The 19,248-nt window shown below is 45.6% G+C and overlaps 1 protein-coding gene across 3 annotated transcripts; it reads right to left on the bottom strand.

The window, feature by feature from the left end:
- Nucleotides 1–7,144: 7,144 nt before the first annotated feature.
- On the bottom strand, nt 7,145–18,511 carry LOC116235591 (L-threonine 3-dehydrogenase, mitochondrial). Of its 3 annotated transcripts, XM_031603813.2 has the most exons (11): nt 18,321–18,511; nt 17,825–17,936; nt 17,150–17,224; nt 16,267–16,468; nt 15,416–15,458; nt 14,004–14,074; nt 13,131–13,280; nt 12,870–13,042; nt 11,898–11,988; nt 10,747–11,016; nt 7,145–9,923 (listed from the first exon to the last, which is right to left on the bottom strand). In XM_031603813.2, the coding sequence occupies exons 4-11, from the start codon at nt 16,448–16,450 to the stop codon at nt 9,784–9,786; spliced, it is 1,122 nt and encodes a 373-aa protein (XP_031459673.1). In that variant the 5' UTR covers nt 16,451–16,468; nt 17,150–17,224; nt 17,825–17,936; nt 18,321–18,511; the 3' UTR covers nt 7,145–9,783. The 3 variants fall into 3 exon arrangements, with proteins under 3 accessions (XP_031459673.1, XP_031459672.1, XP_031459674.1); XM_031603812.2 differs by lacking the exon at nt 17,150–17,224; XM_031603814.2 differs by lacking the exons at nt 17,150–17,224; nt 17,825–17,936; nt 18,321–18,511 and adding an exon at nt 17,020–17,129.
- Nucleotides 18,512–19,248: the final 737 nt, after the last annotated feature.

Genomic DNA, 19,248 nt, shown 5'->3' with positions numbered 1-19,248 from the left:
ACCCAGGTTTTGAAATACCAAGCTTCAGCTTGCTGCTAGGATTCCCATTCTCATTTATCACCTGTACTCACACACAGACCTGCATTTTCCTTCTTCCTCAGTAAGGTTTTCACCTTTCTGGAACAGGATTTTCTCTGTAAGGTTGGGGTTATAGCATTGGGACAGCACTGTACGCTTTCTGGCACTAGAAATTTCCCACTCATCATCTTTGAGATGCTGGGATGAAGCTGTGCACACACACACCACGGTGTTCAATTACACAAGAAGTATTTCGGGGTGGCTGAATTCAGGTTCCCAGCATACAGAGGAGGAAGCAAAGAGAAATCCCACCTAAAGCCTTTGCAGCACTCAACATGATTAAAATTCAGGGGGAATTTTTCCTGCGGTATAAAACTGCCATCCCAGAGGGAAATGGTCCTTTTTGCTGACTATGCTAGGATTTGTCTCCAAAAATCAGAGCCCTGAGGGGCTTGATTTGTGGGGTCTGCACTACAAATGCACCTGGGAGCATCTCCTAAGGGACAGTGGTGGCTGTGTGGTTGTCCCCAGGCTGTCACTGCCACTTTGCTGCTCTCAGCTGGGGCTCTGGCTCCCCCTCCTGACACCTTTCTCTGGTCCCACAAGCTGGTTGGGAAGGCACTGGAGTTGCTCATCAGCCAGCAGGTGTGGGCCACAGGTATGAACCAAACCGATGCAGCTGAGCATCCCTCAGAATCCAGCTTGGTAGCAAAGCATGGTCACTGATAGTTGCATATAGGATATACGTCTTTCCAGACCTGTGGTGAGCTGTCCTCCGTGCCCATCCCTTTGCAATGCAGTGGCATCTGCACACATCAGAGCTCCTCTTGCTCCCCCAACCCCCGGGGGTCTCTCCTGAGGCTGATTTTAAAGCCCTTTGGCCCTACATACACTCATAACATGGCCCACCTGTGGCTCAACACTGGGACCGGTACCTTGAGCGAGGTGAAACCAGGACACCCACAGCAGGGACAGGCTGAGCCAAACCCAGGGACAAAGATGGGAGACAGTTTTTGGTACCTCCAAAAGAGGATTAATGCTATCACAAAGGTGAGTGTGTTCAAACAGATGTTAGAAAACCACCTGCCCTTCTCCAGCTCCTCTGCTGGGCTCCCACCAGTAGATGGCAAGACAAGCCCACGTTTTGGGGTGAGAGCAGCCCTGAGCCCCAGGGAAAGAGGGCTGAGCCAAGGAGGGATTTCTATGCTGTCTGATATGGGCTTCAGCCTGCCCCACAGCACCTCCTTCTTGCTCCTTCCAGCTGTCTCTGCCCTCAGATCTCTACAGGCTGGGCATTTTTGTCTACAGCCTTTGGTGCAGCTTGGCTGAAATCGATCATGGGATGCTGCTGTTGCCAAGGGAGTTTTAACAGGCATGAGGACAGACAGTCAGACAGATACTGTTTCATTCCCTTAGAAGCAGGTTAAAAAGATGCCCATGGCATAGCAGCTTGGGGAAAGAGGAGGAGCAAGAGGGAATGGCCAAATGTTGAGCTCTTTAAAAAAATAATTGCAAAAGCATTGCTGGTTCCATGCAAATCCCCTTGCAGGCCACCTGGTTGCATTCCCTGCCTGAATGTGGCTTTTTGAGGAGATATTTGGTTCACACTGCTGTCCCCTAAGGGTATTTTGGGGACTATGAGCACTTTGGGAGTTGCAAAAGCCTGACTGAGGCTCTTCCAATTATCACTGGGCATAGGGGTGTTACCAGACACCCAGGCCTACCTTGACAACATGTGTTAGAGAGTGGTTGAGATGGGATGGAATAAAATATGGGGGTGAGGGAGGGGAGGGAGAAGAGGGGGAACAGCTTAAAGCAAAATGCATCATGTGCTGAGTAACTGTACTTGCTCATATTGTAGAGTAATGCCAAATTCACCCTGAGATGCCAGTGCTGTCTGGACAAGGAGAGATGTAGCAATACAAATTTGCTCTGGGCTCACTGTCTGGAGATGGAGAATCCCTTTCTTCTTCCCCGCTTCTCTGAAATTGCTCCTTGAGCAACTTCTCTCAAGTTGACAAAGAAAGCTGAGCCTGATGTGCCTCTGGCACCAACCTTGCCCATGGAACAGCTCTTTCCAAACCCTTCTGCTCCAGCAGCATTGCTTGCATCTCACCCAAACTGGGCCAATTGCTGCAAACTCAAGCATCTCTATTTCCCAGCCAGTGGCAGCACTGATTAATTAACAGCTTCCTGAGAGAGGCCAAGCCAAGTCTTAAATTAAGCTTTCCACTTCAACAGGCAAGAATGGGGACCTCTGCCCTGCCCTGGTGACAAACAAAGCTGTGACATGGGGAATGCCCTGGAGATGGAGATGTGGCTTCTAGTGGCACAGAAAAGGCTTTGGAAAGCAGAGTACCAGGAGCTAATGCCCCAAGCTCAGCAAATAACTAATCACCATCCATGTGAAAAAAGAAGCACTGTGGAGAAACATCAGCCAGAGCAATGAGCAGACACAACTTGGCACTATCTGCAAAGTGCTGGGAGAGCATCTGGGCTTCACATTCCCAAAGTGAAGTCACCACCACACACATAAAAAAATAAAGATACAAAAAAGAAAAAAAAATCCCAGACATCTTCCTTTGGTGATGGAAAGAGTTGGGATCTGGAAGAAATTTGGGAAAATCTTCCAAGCTATAAAGCTGAGTCCAGCCATGCTTGCACTCCTTGCAGACGAGACAGGGCTGGGATGCTGCATGTGTCTCTTATGGGGGGGGGGAAGGACATCTGGTGGAGAGCTCAGACCACCTCAATGCACTGATCACTGAAGGTCCAGCAATCCTCCAGTGTCAAATCCTCACGGTCTGTACAGAGAGCATTCTTAGGGAAATCCAAAACACCAAGGCAGGGACCAACAGTCAGATTTCATGTCCTCCTCCTAATTTTTCTCTTCTCCTCTGGGTTCTCTACTACATGTCTTTTTCATTTGTGGCCAAATCCAGAACTCCTCAATGTCCACACTACATAGGACTTTCACATCTCTTGGCCTCTTTTCAAGGCCAACAGACTACTGAATGTTTTAGGGAGAGGCACAAAGGAAGAACAGAAGATGATCCCCATTGGTCCAAAAGTCAAGAAGGCTTTGGCTTCCGCATTTCTGCCTGAAGAGGTGGCAGATGGATGCACACGAGCCTCACGCCAAGGCTTCATAGCTGAATGAATAGGGGATGAATTTTGGGTGGTCCTTTGTGGAGCCAGGAGTTGGATTTAGTGATCATACCTGGAATTAAGAATGGCTTAGATTGGAAGGAACCTGGAGGATCACTCAGTTCCAACTCCCTGCCATAGGTAGTGTTGTCATCTACTAGGATCCAGTTGTGATGATGCTGTGGGTCTCTTCCAACTTGGGATACTCTAACCTCTCCAAACTGCCATGGACACTTGCATAGATGTCTTATCTGAGCCCTATCATGATGTGATCCCAAGAAAAAGGGTACAACCACCCAGGATGGTTCCTTCTGACCAAGGACCCACAGGGTCTGCAGCAGGCATGCATGCCTGAGGATGGAAGGGAATCATCCCTGCTTTCTCTTTCCGAAGTTCAGCTTATCTTGGACGATTGGCACAGCTGCTGTTGCCAGGCAGAGGGGTTAGAGGTAGAAAGTCTACTCTTGGCACTGCTTCCAGGACCTGCTGCCAACAGAGCAAACATCCCGGGCAGCCACGCGTCATCGGCAGCTCAGACATCTCTGTAGTGTTTGCAGTATTTCATGAGTGATGGGGACTCAGAGTGTGTCCAGCGAGCACTGGGGTCCAATTGCAAGATCCCAGATTATACCCATTTTCTTCCCACATGCTTGATACAAGCTTCTCCAATTGTTTATTTATCATCCCCAGAGGTAAATACAATGGAGAAGGGCATGGAGGGATGCATCTGGTGGGCATGAGGATGCTGGACTAAGGCAGAGGGAAGGGACTACTAATAAAAAGGATTGGCTTTTGATTCGTTTAAAATTCATGAAAAGTTAGCTTTATGAGAAAAAAAAAGCCATGAAAAAGTGGACTTCAGTGGATGGGACCTTTGGAGATCACCTGGCTGAGCCCAGAACTGGGCACAGTGCTCCAGATGTGGCCTCCCCAGGGCAGAGCAGAGGGGAGGATCACCTCCCTCTCCCTGCTGGCCACACACTGGCAGCGTCAGTTGAAAGGGAAGCAGACAGCTGGTGGACAGACTCTGGACTTTGTTTTGTCTCCTGTGATGTTGGTTTTGCAACAGTTCAGCTGATGACGGGTTTTCACTCTGCCATTACTGAAAGTCCAGGTAGATTAAATACCTATTGCACCAGACGAGTAAGGAGAGATCATCTTTGCAATAACGACCATTTCTTGCCAAAAAACGATGAGCTCGCTGGTGTCCTTGGAGCAGGACTAATGTCCCTTGCCAAGAACTCCTCTACTGAAGACTGGCCTGAAGGTTGTCCAACCCATTCATCAACATGCCATGACCCTACTGCAGAGCAAAATGCCTGGGGATTCATTTATCCTGCTGGGAACAGGGCTTTTGCCCTATCCCATGATGAGCAGGGGGTTGTGGAGGTCCTTGGAACTGGGACCAAATGCAGGGATAAGTTGAGCGATTTGCAGCAAGATGGGGGGAAAATTAGGGTGCTGAGGTGATGTGTAGAGCTGTCTTGGAACCATCCAGGTCTATCTGCCTCCAACCATGTCTCCAAGCCCCTTTTCCTTTCCATCTGTCCTTACACCAGCTCTTATCACCCAGAAACATTTTTAAACTCTGGGGCCACAATGATTTTTCTGCAGATTCACAGCTTGGTTGAGGTTGGAAGGGACCTTGGGTCCTTCTGGACCCAAAGCAGAGTGCCCAAGATCACATCCAGGTGTGGCTCTGGGAATTCTCCAATGAGGAGACTTGACAACATCTCTCCATTTGCCTATAGATTAATGTGGGTGTTGTTCCCTATTTAAAGACCAAAGTGACTACAGTAATGCAATGAAATAAGAAAGCCTTCAAGCACTGACACCTCTGTTTTCTGCTTTTCCCAGTGCCAAGATGAGGTCTGCACAAGCAGCCTGGGAAGAGATGGCAGCTAGAGAAATCAGCTTTTCTGTGCTGGAAAAATGCCTTCTGGATCAGAAAAGGAATGGGATTTGCCACTGGCTGAAATCCTTTGATATGGAACACATTTCAAGGCAGAAGGTTGCTCTAGAAAAAAAAATAAAACTGAATATCCTGTTGTAGTAAAATCTGTATGGGAAGTTTCACTCAAAACACATCAATTACAGGAGATCTAGATATTTTTCATATTAATATCAGAATTTTCTGCTGTAGGACACATGGAGGAGGGGGCACTGAGCCCTCTAAGGCTTGAAGAGCTGCACAGTGATTCTGTACACAGCAATCCCATCGCGTTATAAACCAAGCACCAGGCACCACTCAAAGCACATGTGCAAGCACACCCATCCACACACCTCCTGCACACCCCCTCCAAGTGCTCAGACCTGTGGAGAATTTAAGCTCACATACAGTTATGGTATCGAGCCAAAAATAGTCTGAAGAGCAATCGTCTGGCCCAAGCTTCCAGGATAAGGGCAAAGGTTTCACAGCTCAAGCCAACGTCTGACTGAAATAGAAACAACCTGCCCTGGGTATGCCAGCAAAGCCCCCTCACTGCCTGAAGCATGAATGGGAGCTGAAACATCGGCATCCCAGCCCTGCAGGTCCGCACAGTGCCCTTTGGCTAACCTCAGCTTTAGCTCCTTCTCTTCTTGTCCCTCACTCCCCCTCCCTGGAGGCACACAGAGCCTGGGTCAGATGGTACATCAGTGCCACATTAGGAATCAATCATCCAATCCAATCCTGAACCAGACAGGATTTGAAACTATATCCCAGACTCAGAATACACAGGACTGGAAGATCCTTTCCTGAGCCCTGGAAGCAAGCTCTGTTCCAAGCTCAGTAGCATGGGCATTAATAGCACATTGCCATAGAAGCATGTAGTTGAGCACCAACTTTGAAGCCTATGGGATGCTAAACAAGGGTCTCCAGCAGCATTCTATGATTGTCACCTTGAGAAAGTGCAGAGCTCCTTTGTTAACTCTTTTTAGCATCGTTTACCAAGCACCATGGTGTCAGCATTGCTCCAGCTCTGTGTTCCTTCTTAAATGGGAACAGAGAGAGGTCAACAAAGTCAATGGCTGACTCCAAGGCAAGCCAGGCAGAAGTAAATCTGAGAATTAAAAGTAAAAAAGTTATGAGGCTTTTGTTTTTGCTGCATGAATATGGTTTCAAGGTCAAGTGCTCTCAAATCTCTGAATAACAGAGCAGACTGAAAACAGAGTTTTTTTGCAGGGCCTGATTTAGGATCTGAAGGGTAATCACAGAATCACAGCATTGCAGGGGGTGGAAGGGATCTTAAGAGATCGAGTCCAACCCCTGCTAAAGCAGTTCCCTACAATAGTTCACATAGGTTGGCATCCAGACAGGTCTTGAATATCACCATAGAAGGAGACTCCACCACCTCTCTGGGCAGCCTGTGCCAGTGCTCTGCCACCTTTACTGTAAAGAAGTTTTTCTGCATGTTAGTACAGAACTTCCTATGTACAGGTTTTAGGCCATTGCTCCTTGTCCTATCATTGTGCACCAGTGAGAAGAGCTTGGCCTCATCCATTTGCCTCCCACCTCCCTTTAGAGCAGTGATCTAAAGCTATCTCCATCAGAACATTACTATTGTTTTGTGACTTTGAAGATGCAGAGATAAGAAGAAACGTGACTGAGCACAGACCAACTGGCTTTCCATACCCTACAGAAGGGGTAGGAAATCTAGAAGTGACAGAAGAAAATCTGAAACCCAAACTGGGCTACAACCACCTACCTACAAAGCACAGCCCAGATACTTGCCTAGTGGCTTGCTAATGTTAAAAGGGTAAACATGTTGTATCTGCTTGTGACCAACTCCCTACTATACAGAGCAATTGGAATAATCAGCAGAAAGTGTAGATACAAGTGTCTAAGAGTCACTGCACACACTGCCAAGGGATGAATCTCTGCTTCAAATTATCCATCACTTCTGCAGCAAAAGGAAAGGCTTCAGCACTTACTAGCATCCTTCTGCATCATGGAGCAGAGTACTTACACGATCTAACCAAGGATGACAAAGCAAAGACATCTGTATAGAACTTTATTAAAGTAGGCATCACCCACAATTTGCAGTATTAGAAAAAATATTTCCAACTTTTTTTTTTTTTTTCCTGAATAGGTAACAGCTGCAACACTCAAATGTCATGGGAAAAGTCTAAGCCCAGAAGTCAGACTTTAAACTGGTAGAAGTTGTACACTTCATACCACATCAAAATGGTTTAGTACAGAACATAATGCAGCATAGTTACAACAGAAGTTACAGGGAAGATATGCAAAAAGAAAACCCAGGCATCATTGGTCACAGGGTAAAAACCAGAATGCTCTTAAATTAGTCAGCAGCTTTTGGTAAACAACACACTGTTTAAAATGCCACAGGTCTGATTTTCACCTGCATTTTTCCACCTGATTTTTTCACCTGCACTTTAACAACTTAAAGCTTTCGTGCAATGCCACAATGAAGGACAGCTTGCTTCAGAAGAAAGAATATTTTTTGCTCTTCACTCCTTTTAGCATTAACTAGAGCTCTGAACAAGGGTGAATAGAGTGGGACCCCATGACTTCCTCTCAATTAAAGAAATGAAATCAGACCCATCAACAGCTCTTTGGTTGGTTTCATGGAATGGCAAGGGGTCCCCTGGCGCTGATTTAAGAAGAACTAGAATAGACAAAACTTCTTAAATCCTTTTAAGCCCTTTATCTGAAGGATCAGTGTAACAGTTTAATGGCAGATAATCCTGTTTTGGCAGAGCAGAGGACAAAAGAATCAAACAATTCTTGGATGGTATGAATAAGCCCAACCTCGCTGGCCCATTGGGCCAAATATTACACTTGAACAACATGAGAGCTACAACAGTGGTGAACACTTAAAAACTTGCCTTTTTCAAAAATGTAAACATTATGAAGAAAGTTTTAAGGACAGGCCACAACCCTAGAGGGTTTTGAGTGTAAGTACCTGGGAAATGCACACTTTGCCAACAGATAAAGCAGTAAAATGCACACAAAACCAAGAGACGCAACTTTAATAAATGTTTAAAATGATTTCTGGTTTTCACCATATCATCTTTGTTCGAAGGTTACGTCCATGAGAAAACCATTTTCCCTGCAGTACATAGATTCCTTCACAAAGTGACAGGAATCAGGCCATGTCAGTTAGCCACTAACTGAAGAAACACTGCAGGGTTACAGAGTGAAGTTGACTCACAGTTACCAAAGCCTTGTCACAGAAAACTTGGTGAACAACACAAACAAGAAAACATTGAATGTGATACCTACATGGGCAACTGGAGTATACAAGACAAAAAAGATGGACAGCTTCACTTAGGGAATTTCCAGTCATTTTGAAAACGAAAGGTATTTTTTTCTTTGAAAAAGTAAAATACAATCCAAGTTCCCAGATGTTGTTTCTCAAGGCATACTATTTCTACAGTAGCCCATGGCTCAGATTCAAGACTGCTGTTTTACCTTAAAAGGCTTTCCTGTCTCTCCAGTCTGTCATTTCTCACTTTCAAAGTCTCGTAAGTAGCTTTTGGATAGACACATCTTCTCTGCATCCTTCTACTAAGATTCCCTTGTTAATCCCAGAATCTCCTGTGCATTAAACTCAGTGAGCAGAATAGGCCTTAACTGTAGCTAGGAGATGGTTTCAGCCTCTGGAATCCTCTCTAAAGAATAGAAGCGTACGACAGTTACACATAAATAGCATCTACAAATACATCTGCAGCACATACAGAAAAAGCAGCCAACATGAACAGATTTCAAAGGTCAACGTGACTCTAATGTAAATAAGTCTCCATCATCAGCCCAACTTTAGAACTTGCTCCAGGCAGCATGTCATAATGCCAGCACAGCAAACAACTGGGATAACCAGAAGTAGCACTAATTAACAATAAACCCACTCCTGGGTATTCTCTTCTTAAGATATACCCTGGATTCTCATAAACATAACAGCGTTCTGTATTTTGGATCTACTGATGTTAAACTGATGGCAACAGCATTTAGAAATAATAGGAAAAGCTTAGCTTGTAAACCCTGTCATTTTTAAAGCACAAAGAATTCAAGTTCTATTCCTCTTCACATTTATAGGCATTAGAAGAATAATGTTACTTTGTATGCCCTATATATGGTATGTTTATACAGTAATACATATATAAATATGAAATACTAACCAAAATTTGACTTCAAACTAGAGTTGCAAAAACCCTGCCTGCAATTTCGAAACATCAAGTAGCTCATTTCTCTCTTCTGTAAGCAGAGAGAAAAGATCATATCTTACTATGATCTAATAACCTCCACTAAGGAAATGAAAAACATTTTTAACACGGTGGGATCTTCCTGAAACATCAGGTTTGACAGTATTGCCCCATGCTGTTTGCTGGATATGAGGCAGAAAGAATGACTGGAGATTCGTCAACCAAGAGTAGGTGCTTTTTGTTCCTAGTTCCTTGCATGTGAAAGTTCTAGAATTCTGTACTATGGGTGCTTGGAGACAGCACCTAATGATGTTGTTTATCTAACAGAGCGTTCCAGCTACACTATACTTCTGCCCAACTCCATTGCTACTTAGGAAAGCTAATAATTGACATGCTTTAAGACTCAAAACTATACAACTGATTTAGCCATTTCTTCCTGGTCCTCTGTGGAAATCTGGAAACATCTGATAAAACATTTCAGTTAGCTTGAGCAATCCTGGAATCAGACCCAAGGAAGCTAAACATTGTAGACACCAATTCAGGTAGGTCATAATCATGTTTCCATCCCCAGTCTCTCCGGGCATTGCTGTCATCGAAGTTCATTGGCCAGCTGTCAGCTGCAGTGAAAAGAACAAGAAACAAGGAGCATAAGGTTTAGGAAAAATCATAGAATGGCCTGGGTTGAAAAGGACCACAGTGTTCATCCATTTCCAACCCCTGCTATGTGCAGGTTGCCAACCAGCAGACCAGGCTGCCCAGAGCCACATCCAGCCTGGCCTTGAATGCCTGCAGGGATGGGGCATCCACAGCCTCCTTGGGCAACCTGTTCCAGTGCCTCACCACCCTCTGGATGAAAAACTTCCTCCTCATATCCAACCTAAACCTCCCTTGTCTCACTTTAAAACCATTCCTCCTTGTCCTATCACTATCCACCCTCATAAGCAGCCGTTCCCCCTCCTGTTTATACACTCCCTTCAAGTACTGGAAGGCCACAATGAGGTCTCCCTGCAGCCTTCTCTTCTCCAAGCTAAACAACCCTTCCTCATAGGAGAGGTGCTCCAGCCCTCAGATCATCTTACTGCCCTCCTCTGGACCCGCTCCAAGAGCTCCACGTCCTTCCTGTGCTGGGGGCCAAGTAGAGGGGGACAATCACCTTCCTCTCCCTGCTGGCCACCCCTTTTTTAATGCAGTCCAGAACACAGTTGGCCTTGCTGGTTCATGTCCAGCTTCTCATCTACCAGGACCCCCAAGTCCTTTAAAAAAAAGTATCTTCAAACTCCATCTCTGGTCATTTGAACTACTAAAGCTCATTTTTGGACCATAAGATTTGAACTTTACAGTAGACATTTCCAAGTGTCTCAAAGGAAAAACACTGTTTTGTTCCTGATGTACAGCAACCCAATATTTCCCCTTACCCACTGCCCAGTAAGCGATACCTACCTATGGCCTGCCTGACCGCATCCACATTGTAGGTCACCTGAAGCTCAGGAACGTGCTTCTGCACCTCTTGTGCCAGCTCTTCAGGAGTGAAGCTCATGGCACTGATGTTGTATGTCCTCATGCTCAGTGCCTCTGCAGGGGCCTCCATGACCTCTAGAGTTGCTTTCAGACAGTCATCGATGTACATCATAGGGAGGCGGGTGTCCGGTTTTAAGTTGCACTCAAATTTGCCAGTCTTAATGGCATCATGGAAAATCTGGACAGCGTAGTCTGCAGAAAAGTAGAATGGATGTGTGTCTGTTCTTCACATCATAACAGTCAACAATCTCCAGATTATCACAGAATCACAGAATGGTTGGGTTGGAAGGGACCTCAAGGATCATGAAGCTCCAAACCCCCTGCCACAGACAGGGCCACCACCAATCTCCACATTTCATAGCAGCCCAGGCTGCCCAGGGCCCCATCCAACCTGGCCTTGAGCACCTCCAGGGATGGACGGGGCATCCACAGCCTCTCTGGGCAGCTGTTCCAGCACCTCTCCACTCTCATAGCAAAGAACTTCCCCATGATATTCAACCTAAATCTTCCCTCCTTCAACTTGAAGCCATTTCCCCTTGTCTTATCATTATCTACCCTTGTAAAGAATTGATTCCCCTCCTGTTTGTAGGCTCCCTTTAGGTAGTGGAAGGCTGCCATGAGGTCACCCTGCAGCCTTCTTTTCTCCAGGCTGAACAAGCCCAGCTCCCTCAGCCTGACTAGATTACCTTTGGTGTCCCACCTAAAACCCAGAAGTGTTTGATTTACAAGATACGGCAGAATGTGAGAATCCATTTCAAACTGTCTTGAAGTCATTCTAGCATCTGCATATTGCAGCGAGACAGCAGACTTGAATTTATTCTTTTTTTAAAGAAAATGGTCTCACCATGAGCATAACTAAGCCAAACCCTCTCAGACAGTGCTTAAAGGTAAAGACTACTAAAGCACACCCTAATGTTGTGGTGGACAAAAGAAGCATCACAACTTCCAGCTGAAACAGAACCTCTTCCCTGATGCTTTATTAAATTCTATGAACAGATTAAAAACAGACTCCATTGGCTTATGGAGTTGCTGTTCTTGCCTGAAACATCGAAAAATGCACATGCACAACTTACCAGTTGTTCCCCCACCAGGCTGAGAATCAGCAGATATGATTCCTGGGTACCTCAGGCAGCGAAAGTCGAGGCCATATCGGTAATGGTAGTACTACCAAGGGAGGAAAGAAGCAGTTTTACACAACAAAGCTAGGCCTTACAGCTCATTGTTTCCACAGGAACAATCTCCCCTAGGATAAACCTTCACTCTGTAACCTTCCCTTTACAGGGAAAATAAAGGAATTACTGAACAGTCTATATTCCCTATCAGGCAGCTGAGCTGTCTGCTTGACCTCTTCTAGTCTTCATCCACATCAGTGGATCATAGAATGGCTTGGGTTGGAAGGGACCTATAAGATCACCTAGTTCCATATGGATTGACTTTTAACATTGGGTCTAGATCCAGCATTCAGAAGTTTCTGATACAAAGCCAATAGAAAAATTCATAGAATCATAGAATGGTCTAGGCTGCAAGGGACCTTTGAAGGCCATCTCTTCCCACTGCCTGCACTGAACAGGGACACCCACACCTCCATCTGTGCTCAGAGCCCATCCAGCCTGACCTTGGCTGTCTGCAGGGATGGGACACCACCGCCCATCTGGGCAGCCTGTGCCAATGCAAGTTATGCCTGTATACTCTCATGGCTTTGACTGTGCAGAAGTGAGGGTTTTTGTTTGTTTTTGGCAAAAGTCACCACTGCCTACTGTGCTTTCCCAATGCTTTGTGTGCTTTCATTTATGCAATGTCATTCACATTGGCAGATAAGGAAGAGAGGTCAAAGTCAAAAGAATCAGAAAGAAATGGTATTGAAACTCAAATTGGCCAGTTTCTAATTCTTAGTGCTTATTCCAGTAAAACTCAAAAATACTTTTTCCTGCTGCCTCAGACTACTATAGAGTACTGAAGCCTAAAGGAAGGAAAGGGAGGTGGAAAACCCACTACAAATCAATGAAATTCTCCCAGAACCTTAATGGAAGAAGACAAGTTCTCACCTCTCCCATCAGTTCAGCATGAACCTTGGAGACACCATAGATGGTCCTTGGTCTCTGAATGCAGAGATCAGGAGTTGGGTCTCGAGGAGAGGTGGGCCCAAAGGCTCCAATCGTGCTTGGAACAAATAGTCGCAAGTTATGCTCGGCTGCAATATCCAGAACATTGTGCAAACCTGGAACAATATCAGAACACTCATTGCACTTCCTCAAGCCTCTATAGGAAGCGTAAGGAATCAGGAATTTGAAACCCTTGTCACATACCAGTAATATTTACAGCTCTGGCCAAGGGGACGTTTGCTTCTCCAACAGCGCTGAGCAAAGCGCTGTAGTGGAAGAGCCACGTTATGCGGTTATTCACCACTATCTCACGTAGATTCTTGTAGTCCAGGATGTCTGAGTAGATGAAAGGCCCTAAAAGAATGGAGCCAGAAGGAAAGTGAGCACCAAGAAGCATGGAAGTCAAGACGAGATCAAGATGAAACTCAGATTGGTTCTTTCCCATTCCTCTACTTGGGTTTTGGCTGCACAGCAAAATGGACCCCTGGTACCAACAGCAGCCAATACATTAGGAAATAGAAAGGAGAAATTAAGGTGAACTGCCACCTTCTCCTTAATAGATTGATTAAAGAACTCCTCTTTTACCCAGTCAATGGCATGAGAAAAGGAAACACTCAGTATTTCCTGTTCAAGTATCTATCTACATTATTAAGCTGTGATGAGAAAGAAGAATCTATGAGTTTAACGGAAACACAAGAGTCCAAAAACATATTCTACACTCATCTTAACACCTAAATTGCCTCAGAATGGAGGAACAAAGCAGAAGTTTCATTTACAACATCTTCCCCCCAAAAGAATAAACATTTCTTTTTACAGCAGGAACCCAAAAGCCAACTCCAACTTGATCTGAACACTTACCCTGCTCCACAAAGAGGCAAAGAGACAGTGAAATAAATGCAGAGAAAAATTACTTAGAAAGAGGGAGTAACTAACAGATGAAATCCATGTCTGGGCAGGATTTCAAAACAGGAAGGCACTATCCAGAAGTTTCAAGCAGCAACTTGCTCAGTAAGCCATGCATCATTTAGACTTTGGTAAAGCCAGTGTATTTTTCCATCTGCTCACCCAGGCACTTACCACTATAAAAAACATGATCTGCTGGCTTTCGAATGTCAGACAAGATCACATTGTTCTTTCCAAATCGTTTCCTGTAGAAAAATACCCACATGGTACAGTGAGTCCACAGCCTTCACAGTAATTCATCACTTGCTCTTCTGCTACTTTGGTTAGCAGGAGAATATCAAAAGGAAAACAAGTTCTTCAGTGAAAACAGTTGCTCTACTAAAACAAAACAGACCACCACCACTTTCTCTTTAGTATCAGTATAGTGTCTTAGAAAAATCAGTGAATTAGTTCTAGTAGTCTTTCTACTGAAAGACACAAATCTTTCGGAGAATATGTTGAGAAAGAAGTTCTTCCTGCCCTCCTCTTGCTGAAAATTGTATCCAGAAAATCTATTTTCCCCCAGACACCAAAAAGCCACTGGGCGTTCTGTACCAGCAGCTGTTTTCCTATCAGCAAGGTAAACAGAACTGATAAAGTAATCTCAGCCTTGTACTGTTCTAATCAGCACAGTCTGGGAAAGCAAGTCTGACGGAATCAGAGTGCAGTGCAGCCTTCCATTATTTGCATGACTTTAAATGTATCACAGAAATGGTTGAAAACATTCAAACTGCAGCATGGCATCAAATGCAGCACGCTGGCTCACTTTTATCACAGTCCAAACACTGCCTGCATGCAAATTGCACTCTGAAGCTGAGTAGTGAGTATACATACAGTGATGAGAGCTCATAGAATTTTGGAAAGGTACCACAAAAAAATAAGCTGTGTGTGTGTGAGGTGGAAGAACAGGAAGAAACAGATGGGGTACACTTAGTATTTACTACTTCTGCCCATCAGCCCATCTTTTGTCAATTATAAAATATTAGGGTACACAATCTTAAAAGAAGTTTTATTTCTGTTTGCACTGCACTAAGCAGGGCATCTTCTTCCTGAAGCAGATTCACAAGAAGTCTCATAGAGAAAAAGGCCAGCAGTTGCTAACTGCCCAGCAACAAGCACTTAAAGTTCTTGCTTTTTTCCATGCGGATGTTTGTACTCCTTTCCTCTCCCATAGTACCTATATAAAATCCCAAGCTTTTTCTCCTGGGCAGTGAAACACAGCCTTATTTGGCTACCCACACTCTGAGGATATTGGTTCTGAATACTCCCATTGAACTAGGAACAAGCTGAACTCAGTGGTCAAACTCTCAGACAAAATTATTTCAGGAACCACGACCAATGTACACACAGAAAGTACGTCAGTGAACATAAACCAAGTGCAGAAATTAAAAAAAATATATCAGTAAAAGCTCAAGGTTATGTACAAGAACTCTGCATTTCTCACCAGGATTCTTTTAAAAACAACTTTCCTGAAAACTATCACTGCTCAAAGCTGAAACTCAAGTTTGAATTCTTCACTACTATTGAGTCAAAAAATCATAACATACCTGAGGAGCTTAGCAAGTCCCACACCAAGCTGGCCGAGCCCACCTAAAAAATAACACACAGTAGACAAAACAGAGAAGTGCTATTGAAATACAGCAGCCCAGTATTACATGCATCACATCAGAAACGTGCTTTTTCTGAGAATCATAGAATTTGGTTGGGTTGGAAGAGACCTCAAGGATCATGAAGCTCCAACCCCCTGCCACATGCAGGGCCACCAACCTCCACATTTCATAGCAGCCCAGGCTGCCCAGGGCCCCATCCAACCTGGCCTTGAACACCTCCAGGGATGGACGGGGCATCCACAGCCTCTCTGGGCAGCTGTTCCAGCACCTCACCACTCTCATAGGAAAGAACTTCCCCCTGACATCCAACCCAAATCTTCCCTCCTTCAACTTAAACCCATTTCCTCTTGTCCTGTTGTTATCTACCCTTTCAAAGAGTTGACTCCCCTCCTGTTTGTAGGCTCCCTTTAGGTACTGAAAGGCTACAATGAGATCACCCCAACCTCGTTCTCTTCTCAGAATCAACACATTTTCTTTGAGAATGGTTTAAAACTCGATTGTTTTTAGTAGATTTCTGGAATAAAAACTGGAAGCAACTCCACAGAATCACAGAATTGCAGGTGTTGAAAGGACCTCAAGAAATCATTGAGCCCAACCCCACTCACACGTGGGGGATTCACATGAGATTCAGATCCTATTACCATACAGGAAAGACCAGAAAAACTCCAGGAAGTTCTGATTATTTTTTGGTCTGAATATCTTTGCTTCCATTATTCTGCTCAATGGGGAGAGAGGAGGGGAGTGTGGAATTCCTGGAGCAGGCGTAGAGTTACGATAGGAATGCTGACCTGTAATTAGCACCCGAGGATGATCAGACTCGGAAAAAGAAACCGAGTGAAAGCTAGCATCAGAGGCCACCTGGCGGGGTGAGATGCCAATGCATCGAACAGGCACGATGGAAACCCCACATCCACAAGCAGAGCTTTGTAGCAGCTGGCTGACAGCTCTGCTCACGTTTCTAACGATTGGCATCTTCCTTCTTCAAGCACGCTGTGAGAGAAGGAGAAAAACATTAGTCACAACTGACTCAACCACGCTCAGCTTTTTCAACGCTCCTTTAGAACACTCTTTAAAGAGGCCTGATGCAATCCAAACCCCAGCTGATGTGTCAACTGAGAGCCACGTCTGTTGGAAGCAGCCTGGGAAGGAAGATGAATAGAAGTAATGTATTCACCAGACAGAACACAGATACACATCCACAGTCCCAGCACAGGCTCCAGTGGAATGAATGTAGAATTCAGTTCAAATTTAAGCCTTTTTATGCTAGAAAACGTAATTTCAAGAACAGTAGACAGCATATGCAGAATTTTTCCTTAAAATCCTTCCGACTTTTAACTGTCTTCTCCAAAACGTAGCTTGCTTGTGATCACATTGTCAATTATGTTCCCTTCCTGTCGCACATACAAGCAAGAAAAACGGGAAGATGGAAGGCCATAACAAGAAATGACACTAGCTAATTGCTGCAGATGTCTTCCAGCACCAATTCAGAATAAGCACAGAAAAGCAAGCAACCTATTCAGTAGGGTGTTCTTTTCACTTACAGCAACACACAAGATGGGGAATTTTCTGGCACTTGAAGGAGTCCTATTGAAGCTATTTGAACACTGTTCCTGGACTTAATCTCAGATGCCACTCATTGCTATCCAACAGGCTGTGAGACCTCTCTCCTACCTCGATTCTCTAGTGTTGATGAGCACAGTTCAGCTTCCAATGCTGCACTGGAAGGCAGCCCTGCAGGGAAGGGTCCTGGAGGACACAAAACTGGACATCAGCCTTGCACAAAGAAGGCCTCATAGGATACCTGATCCATAACATTTTTCCTGACAGTACCTGAAGCAGTATTTTACACTTCGAGCTCTAGATGCAGAGTACACTGATTAAAATTAATTGCTATTGAAATGCTATAGTGGGATCAGGTCGGTTTCCCACTCACTGAATTAGTTTCTCCAAATGCACTCACAGGATAAACACACAGCCTTAACAGGGGAATTTATGTGCAAGTCCAGGCTGACCCAAAAGAGCTCTAAACATTCTACACCAGACACAGAAAACCCTTTAGTTAACCAAGCAGCAAAGCTTAATGCAAAAAATGCCATTTATATCATGCATTCCTTCCTATATAAGAGGGAAAACGGAGTAACTAGCTGCTGAAATCATATCATGGCCTGGGTTGAAAAGGGCCACAATACTCATCTAGCTTCAACCCCCACCCTAAATGCAGGGTCACCAACCACCAGACCAGGCTGAAACACTGCAGTTATTTCCCCCCCACCCCACTGATTTAAACCAACACTACCTTGAAGGATTATGTGCAATATTGCAGAATGCATTCCCTCCTGCACTCACCTTTCTCTCAGCTGGCAATAGGGCAGAAGCACACTGCAGACTGCAATTTATAGGACACTGCCTCTTCGGGAAGCCAATCAAAAGGAGACAGAAAGTAGGAGTTGTCCCACAGCTAAAAAAAAAAAAAAAAAAGAGTATGAGGGTGAGAACAGCAGGCAGGGATATCGCTTGGTTCGCATCTGCTTGGTTCTGAGGTGCCTGTAAGGTTGTGATAGAGGGGGATGGAGCTGACAGATGCATCCCATCCGGGGTCAGAACTGTAGGATGGGTTTTGAGCCAATGGTGGCAGCGCATAGGATGAGCATGGAGCAAAGCTGTGCTGGAAGGTAAAGCAAAAATAGCCCCTGGATAGCAGTATTTTCTGGGTTTTGTTAACTGGAAGCAAAGGGAGAGGGAAAGGAGGGGGAAAGGAGCAGCTTGCGAGCTGACATTGAGCAAATCGCAGCGATCCCCGCTGAGCTCCGTGTTACATAACAGGCAGGCACCTGTCACTCACCTTACAACAAAAACATGTTTATGCAAGCATTTTCTCCCGTATGAGTTACCAATAGAACGTTACGGTGATAAGAAAGATAAGAAATTCGCGAGGCCGTTCTGGAAAATCCCATAAGGGGCAGAAGAAAAGGAGGAGGGTCTGAACGCGGCCGTCCCTCCCCGCCTCACCCAGCGCTGCCAACCAGCCCCGCTGCCTCCGGGTCTGGGGGAGGCGGGAAGGGGAGGACGGATCTGGAGGGGAGGAGAGTTTGGGGGTGGGGGGGTGACGTCAGAGTGACGAAAACGGGGCGTGATGTAATGTCGAAGTCGTCCACCCCTCTCCTCTCCCCCCTCAGAGCTCTGCTGTGGGAGATGGGCGGCCCGGGGGGGGGGGGTCCCACCACACCACACCACACCACACCACACCACACCACACCAAGTCAGGTCAGGCAGACCCCTGGGAAGCCTCCAGCTTCAACCCCTCTCTGGTTCTGTCAAGAGACAAACAGGTGTAGAACCACAGAATCATTCAGGTTGGGAAAGACCTCTAAGGTCACCCAGCCCACCCCCCACCATGCCCACCGACCACGTTCCTCAGTACCACGGCCCCACACTGAACCCCACCAGGGACGGTGACCCCAACACCTCCCTGTGCCACTGCATCATCGCTCTTTAGGAGAAGAAATGTTTCCTAACATCCAACCTGACCCTTCCCTGGCACAATGTGAGGCCGTCACCTCTTGTCCTGTCACCATTATTTGGGAGCAGAGGCCGACCCCACCTCACCACAGCCTCTTTTCATTGCTGTAGGAGGAATGAGGTCACCCTGAGCTCCTCTTCTCCACACTGACCCGTCCCAGCCCCCTCAGCCCATAACACTCCAGATCCCTCCCAGCCCAATGACTGTTCTGTAGTGAGGGGCCCAAAGCTGAGCACAGAACTCACCAGCC

This window comes from Phasianus colchicus, chromosome 2, assembly GCF_987193195.1.
Source record: "Phasianus colchicus chromosome 2, bPhaCol1.hap1.1, whole genome shotgun sequence".
Lineage (NCBI taxonomy): Eukaryota > Metazoa > Chordata > Aves > Galliformes > Phasianidae > Phasianus > Phasianus colchicus.
The sequence above is the reverse complement of the archived record's forward strand: the minus strand, read 5'-3'. Positions and strand labels throughout refer to the sequence as shown.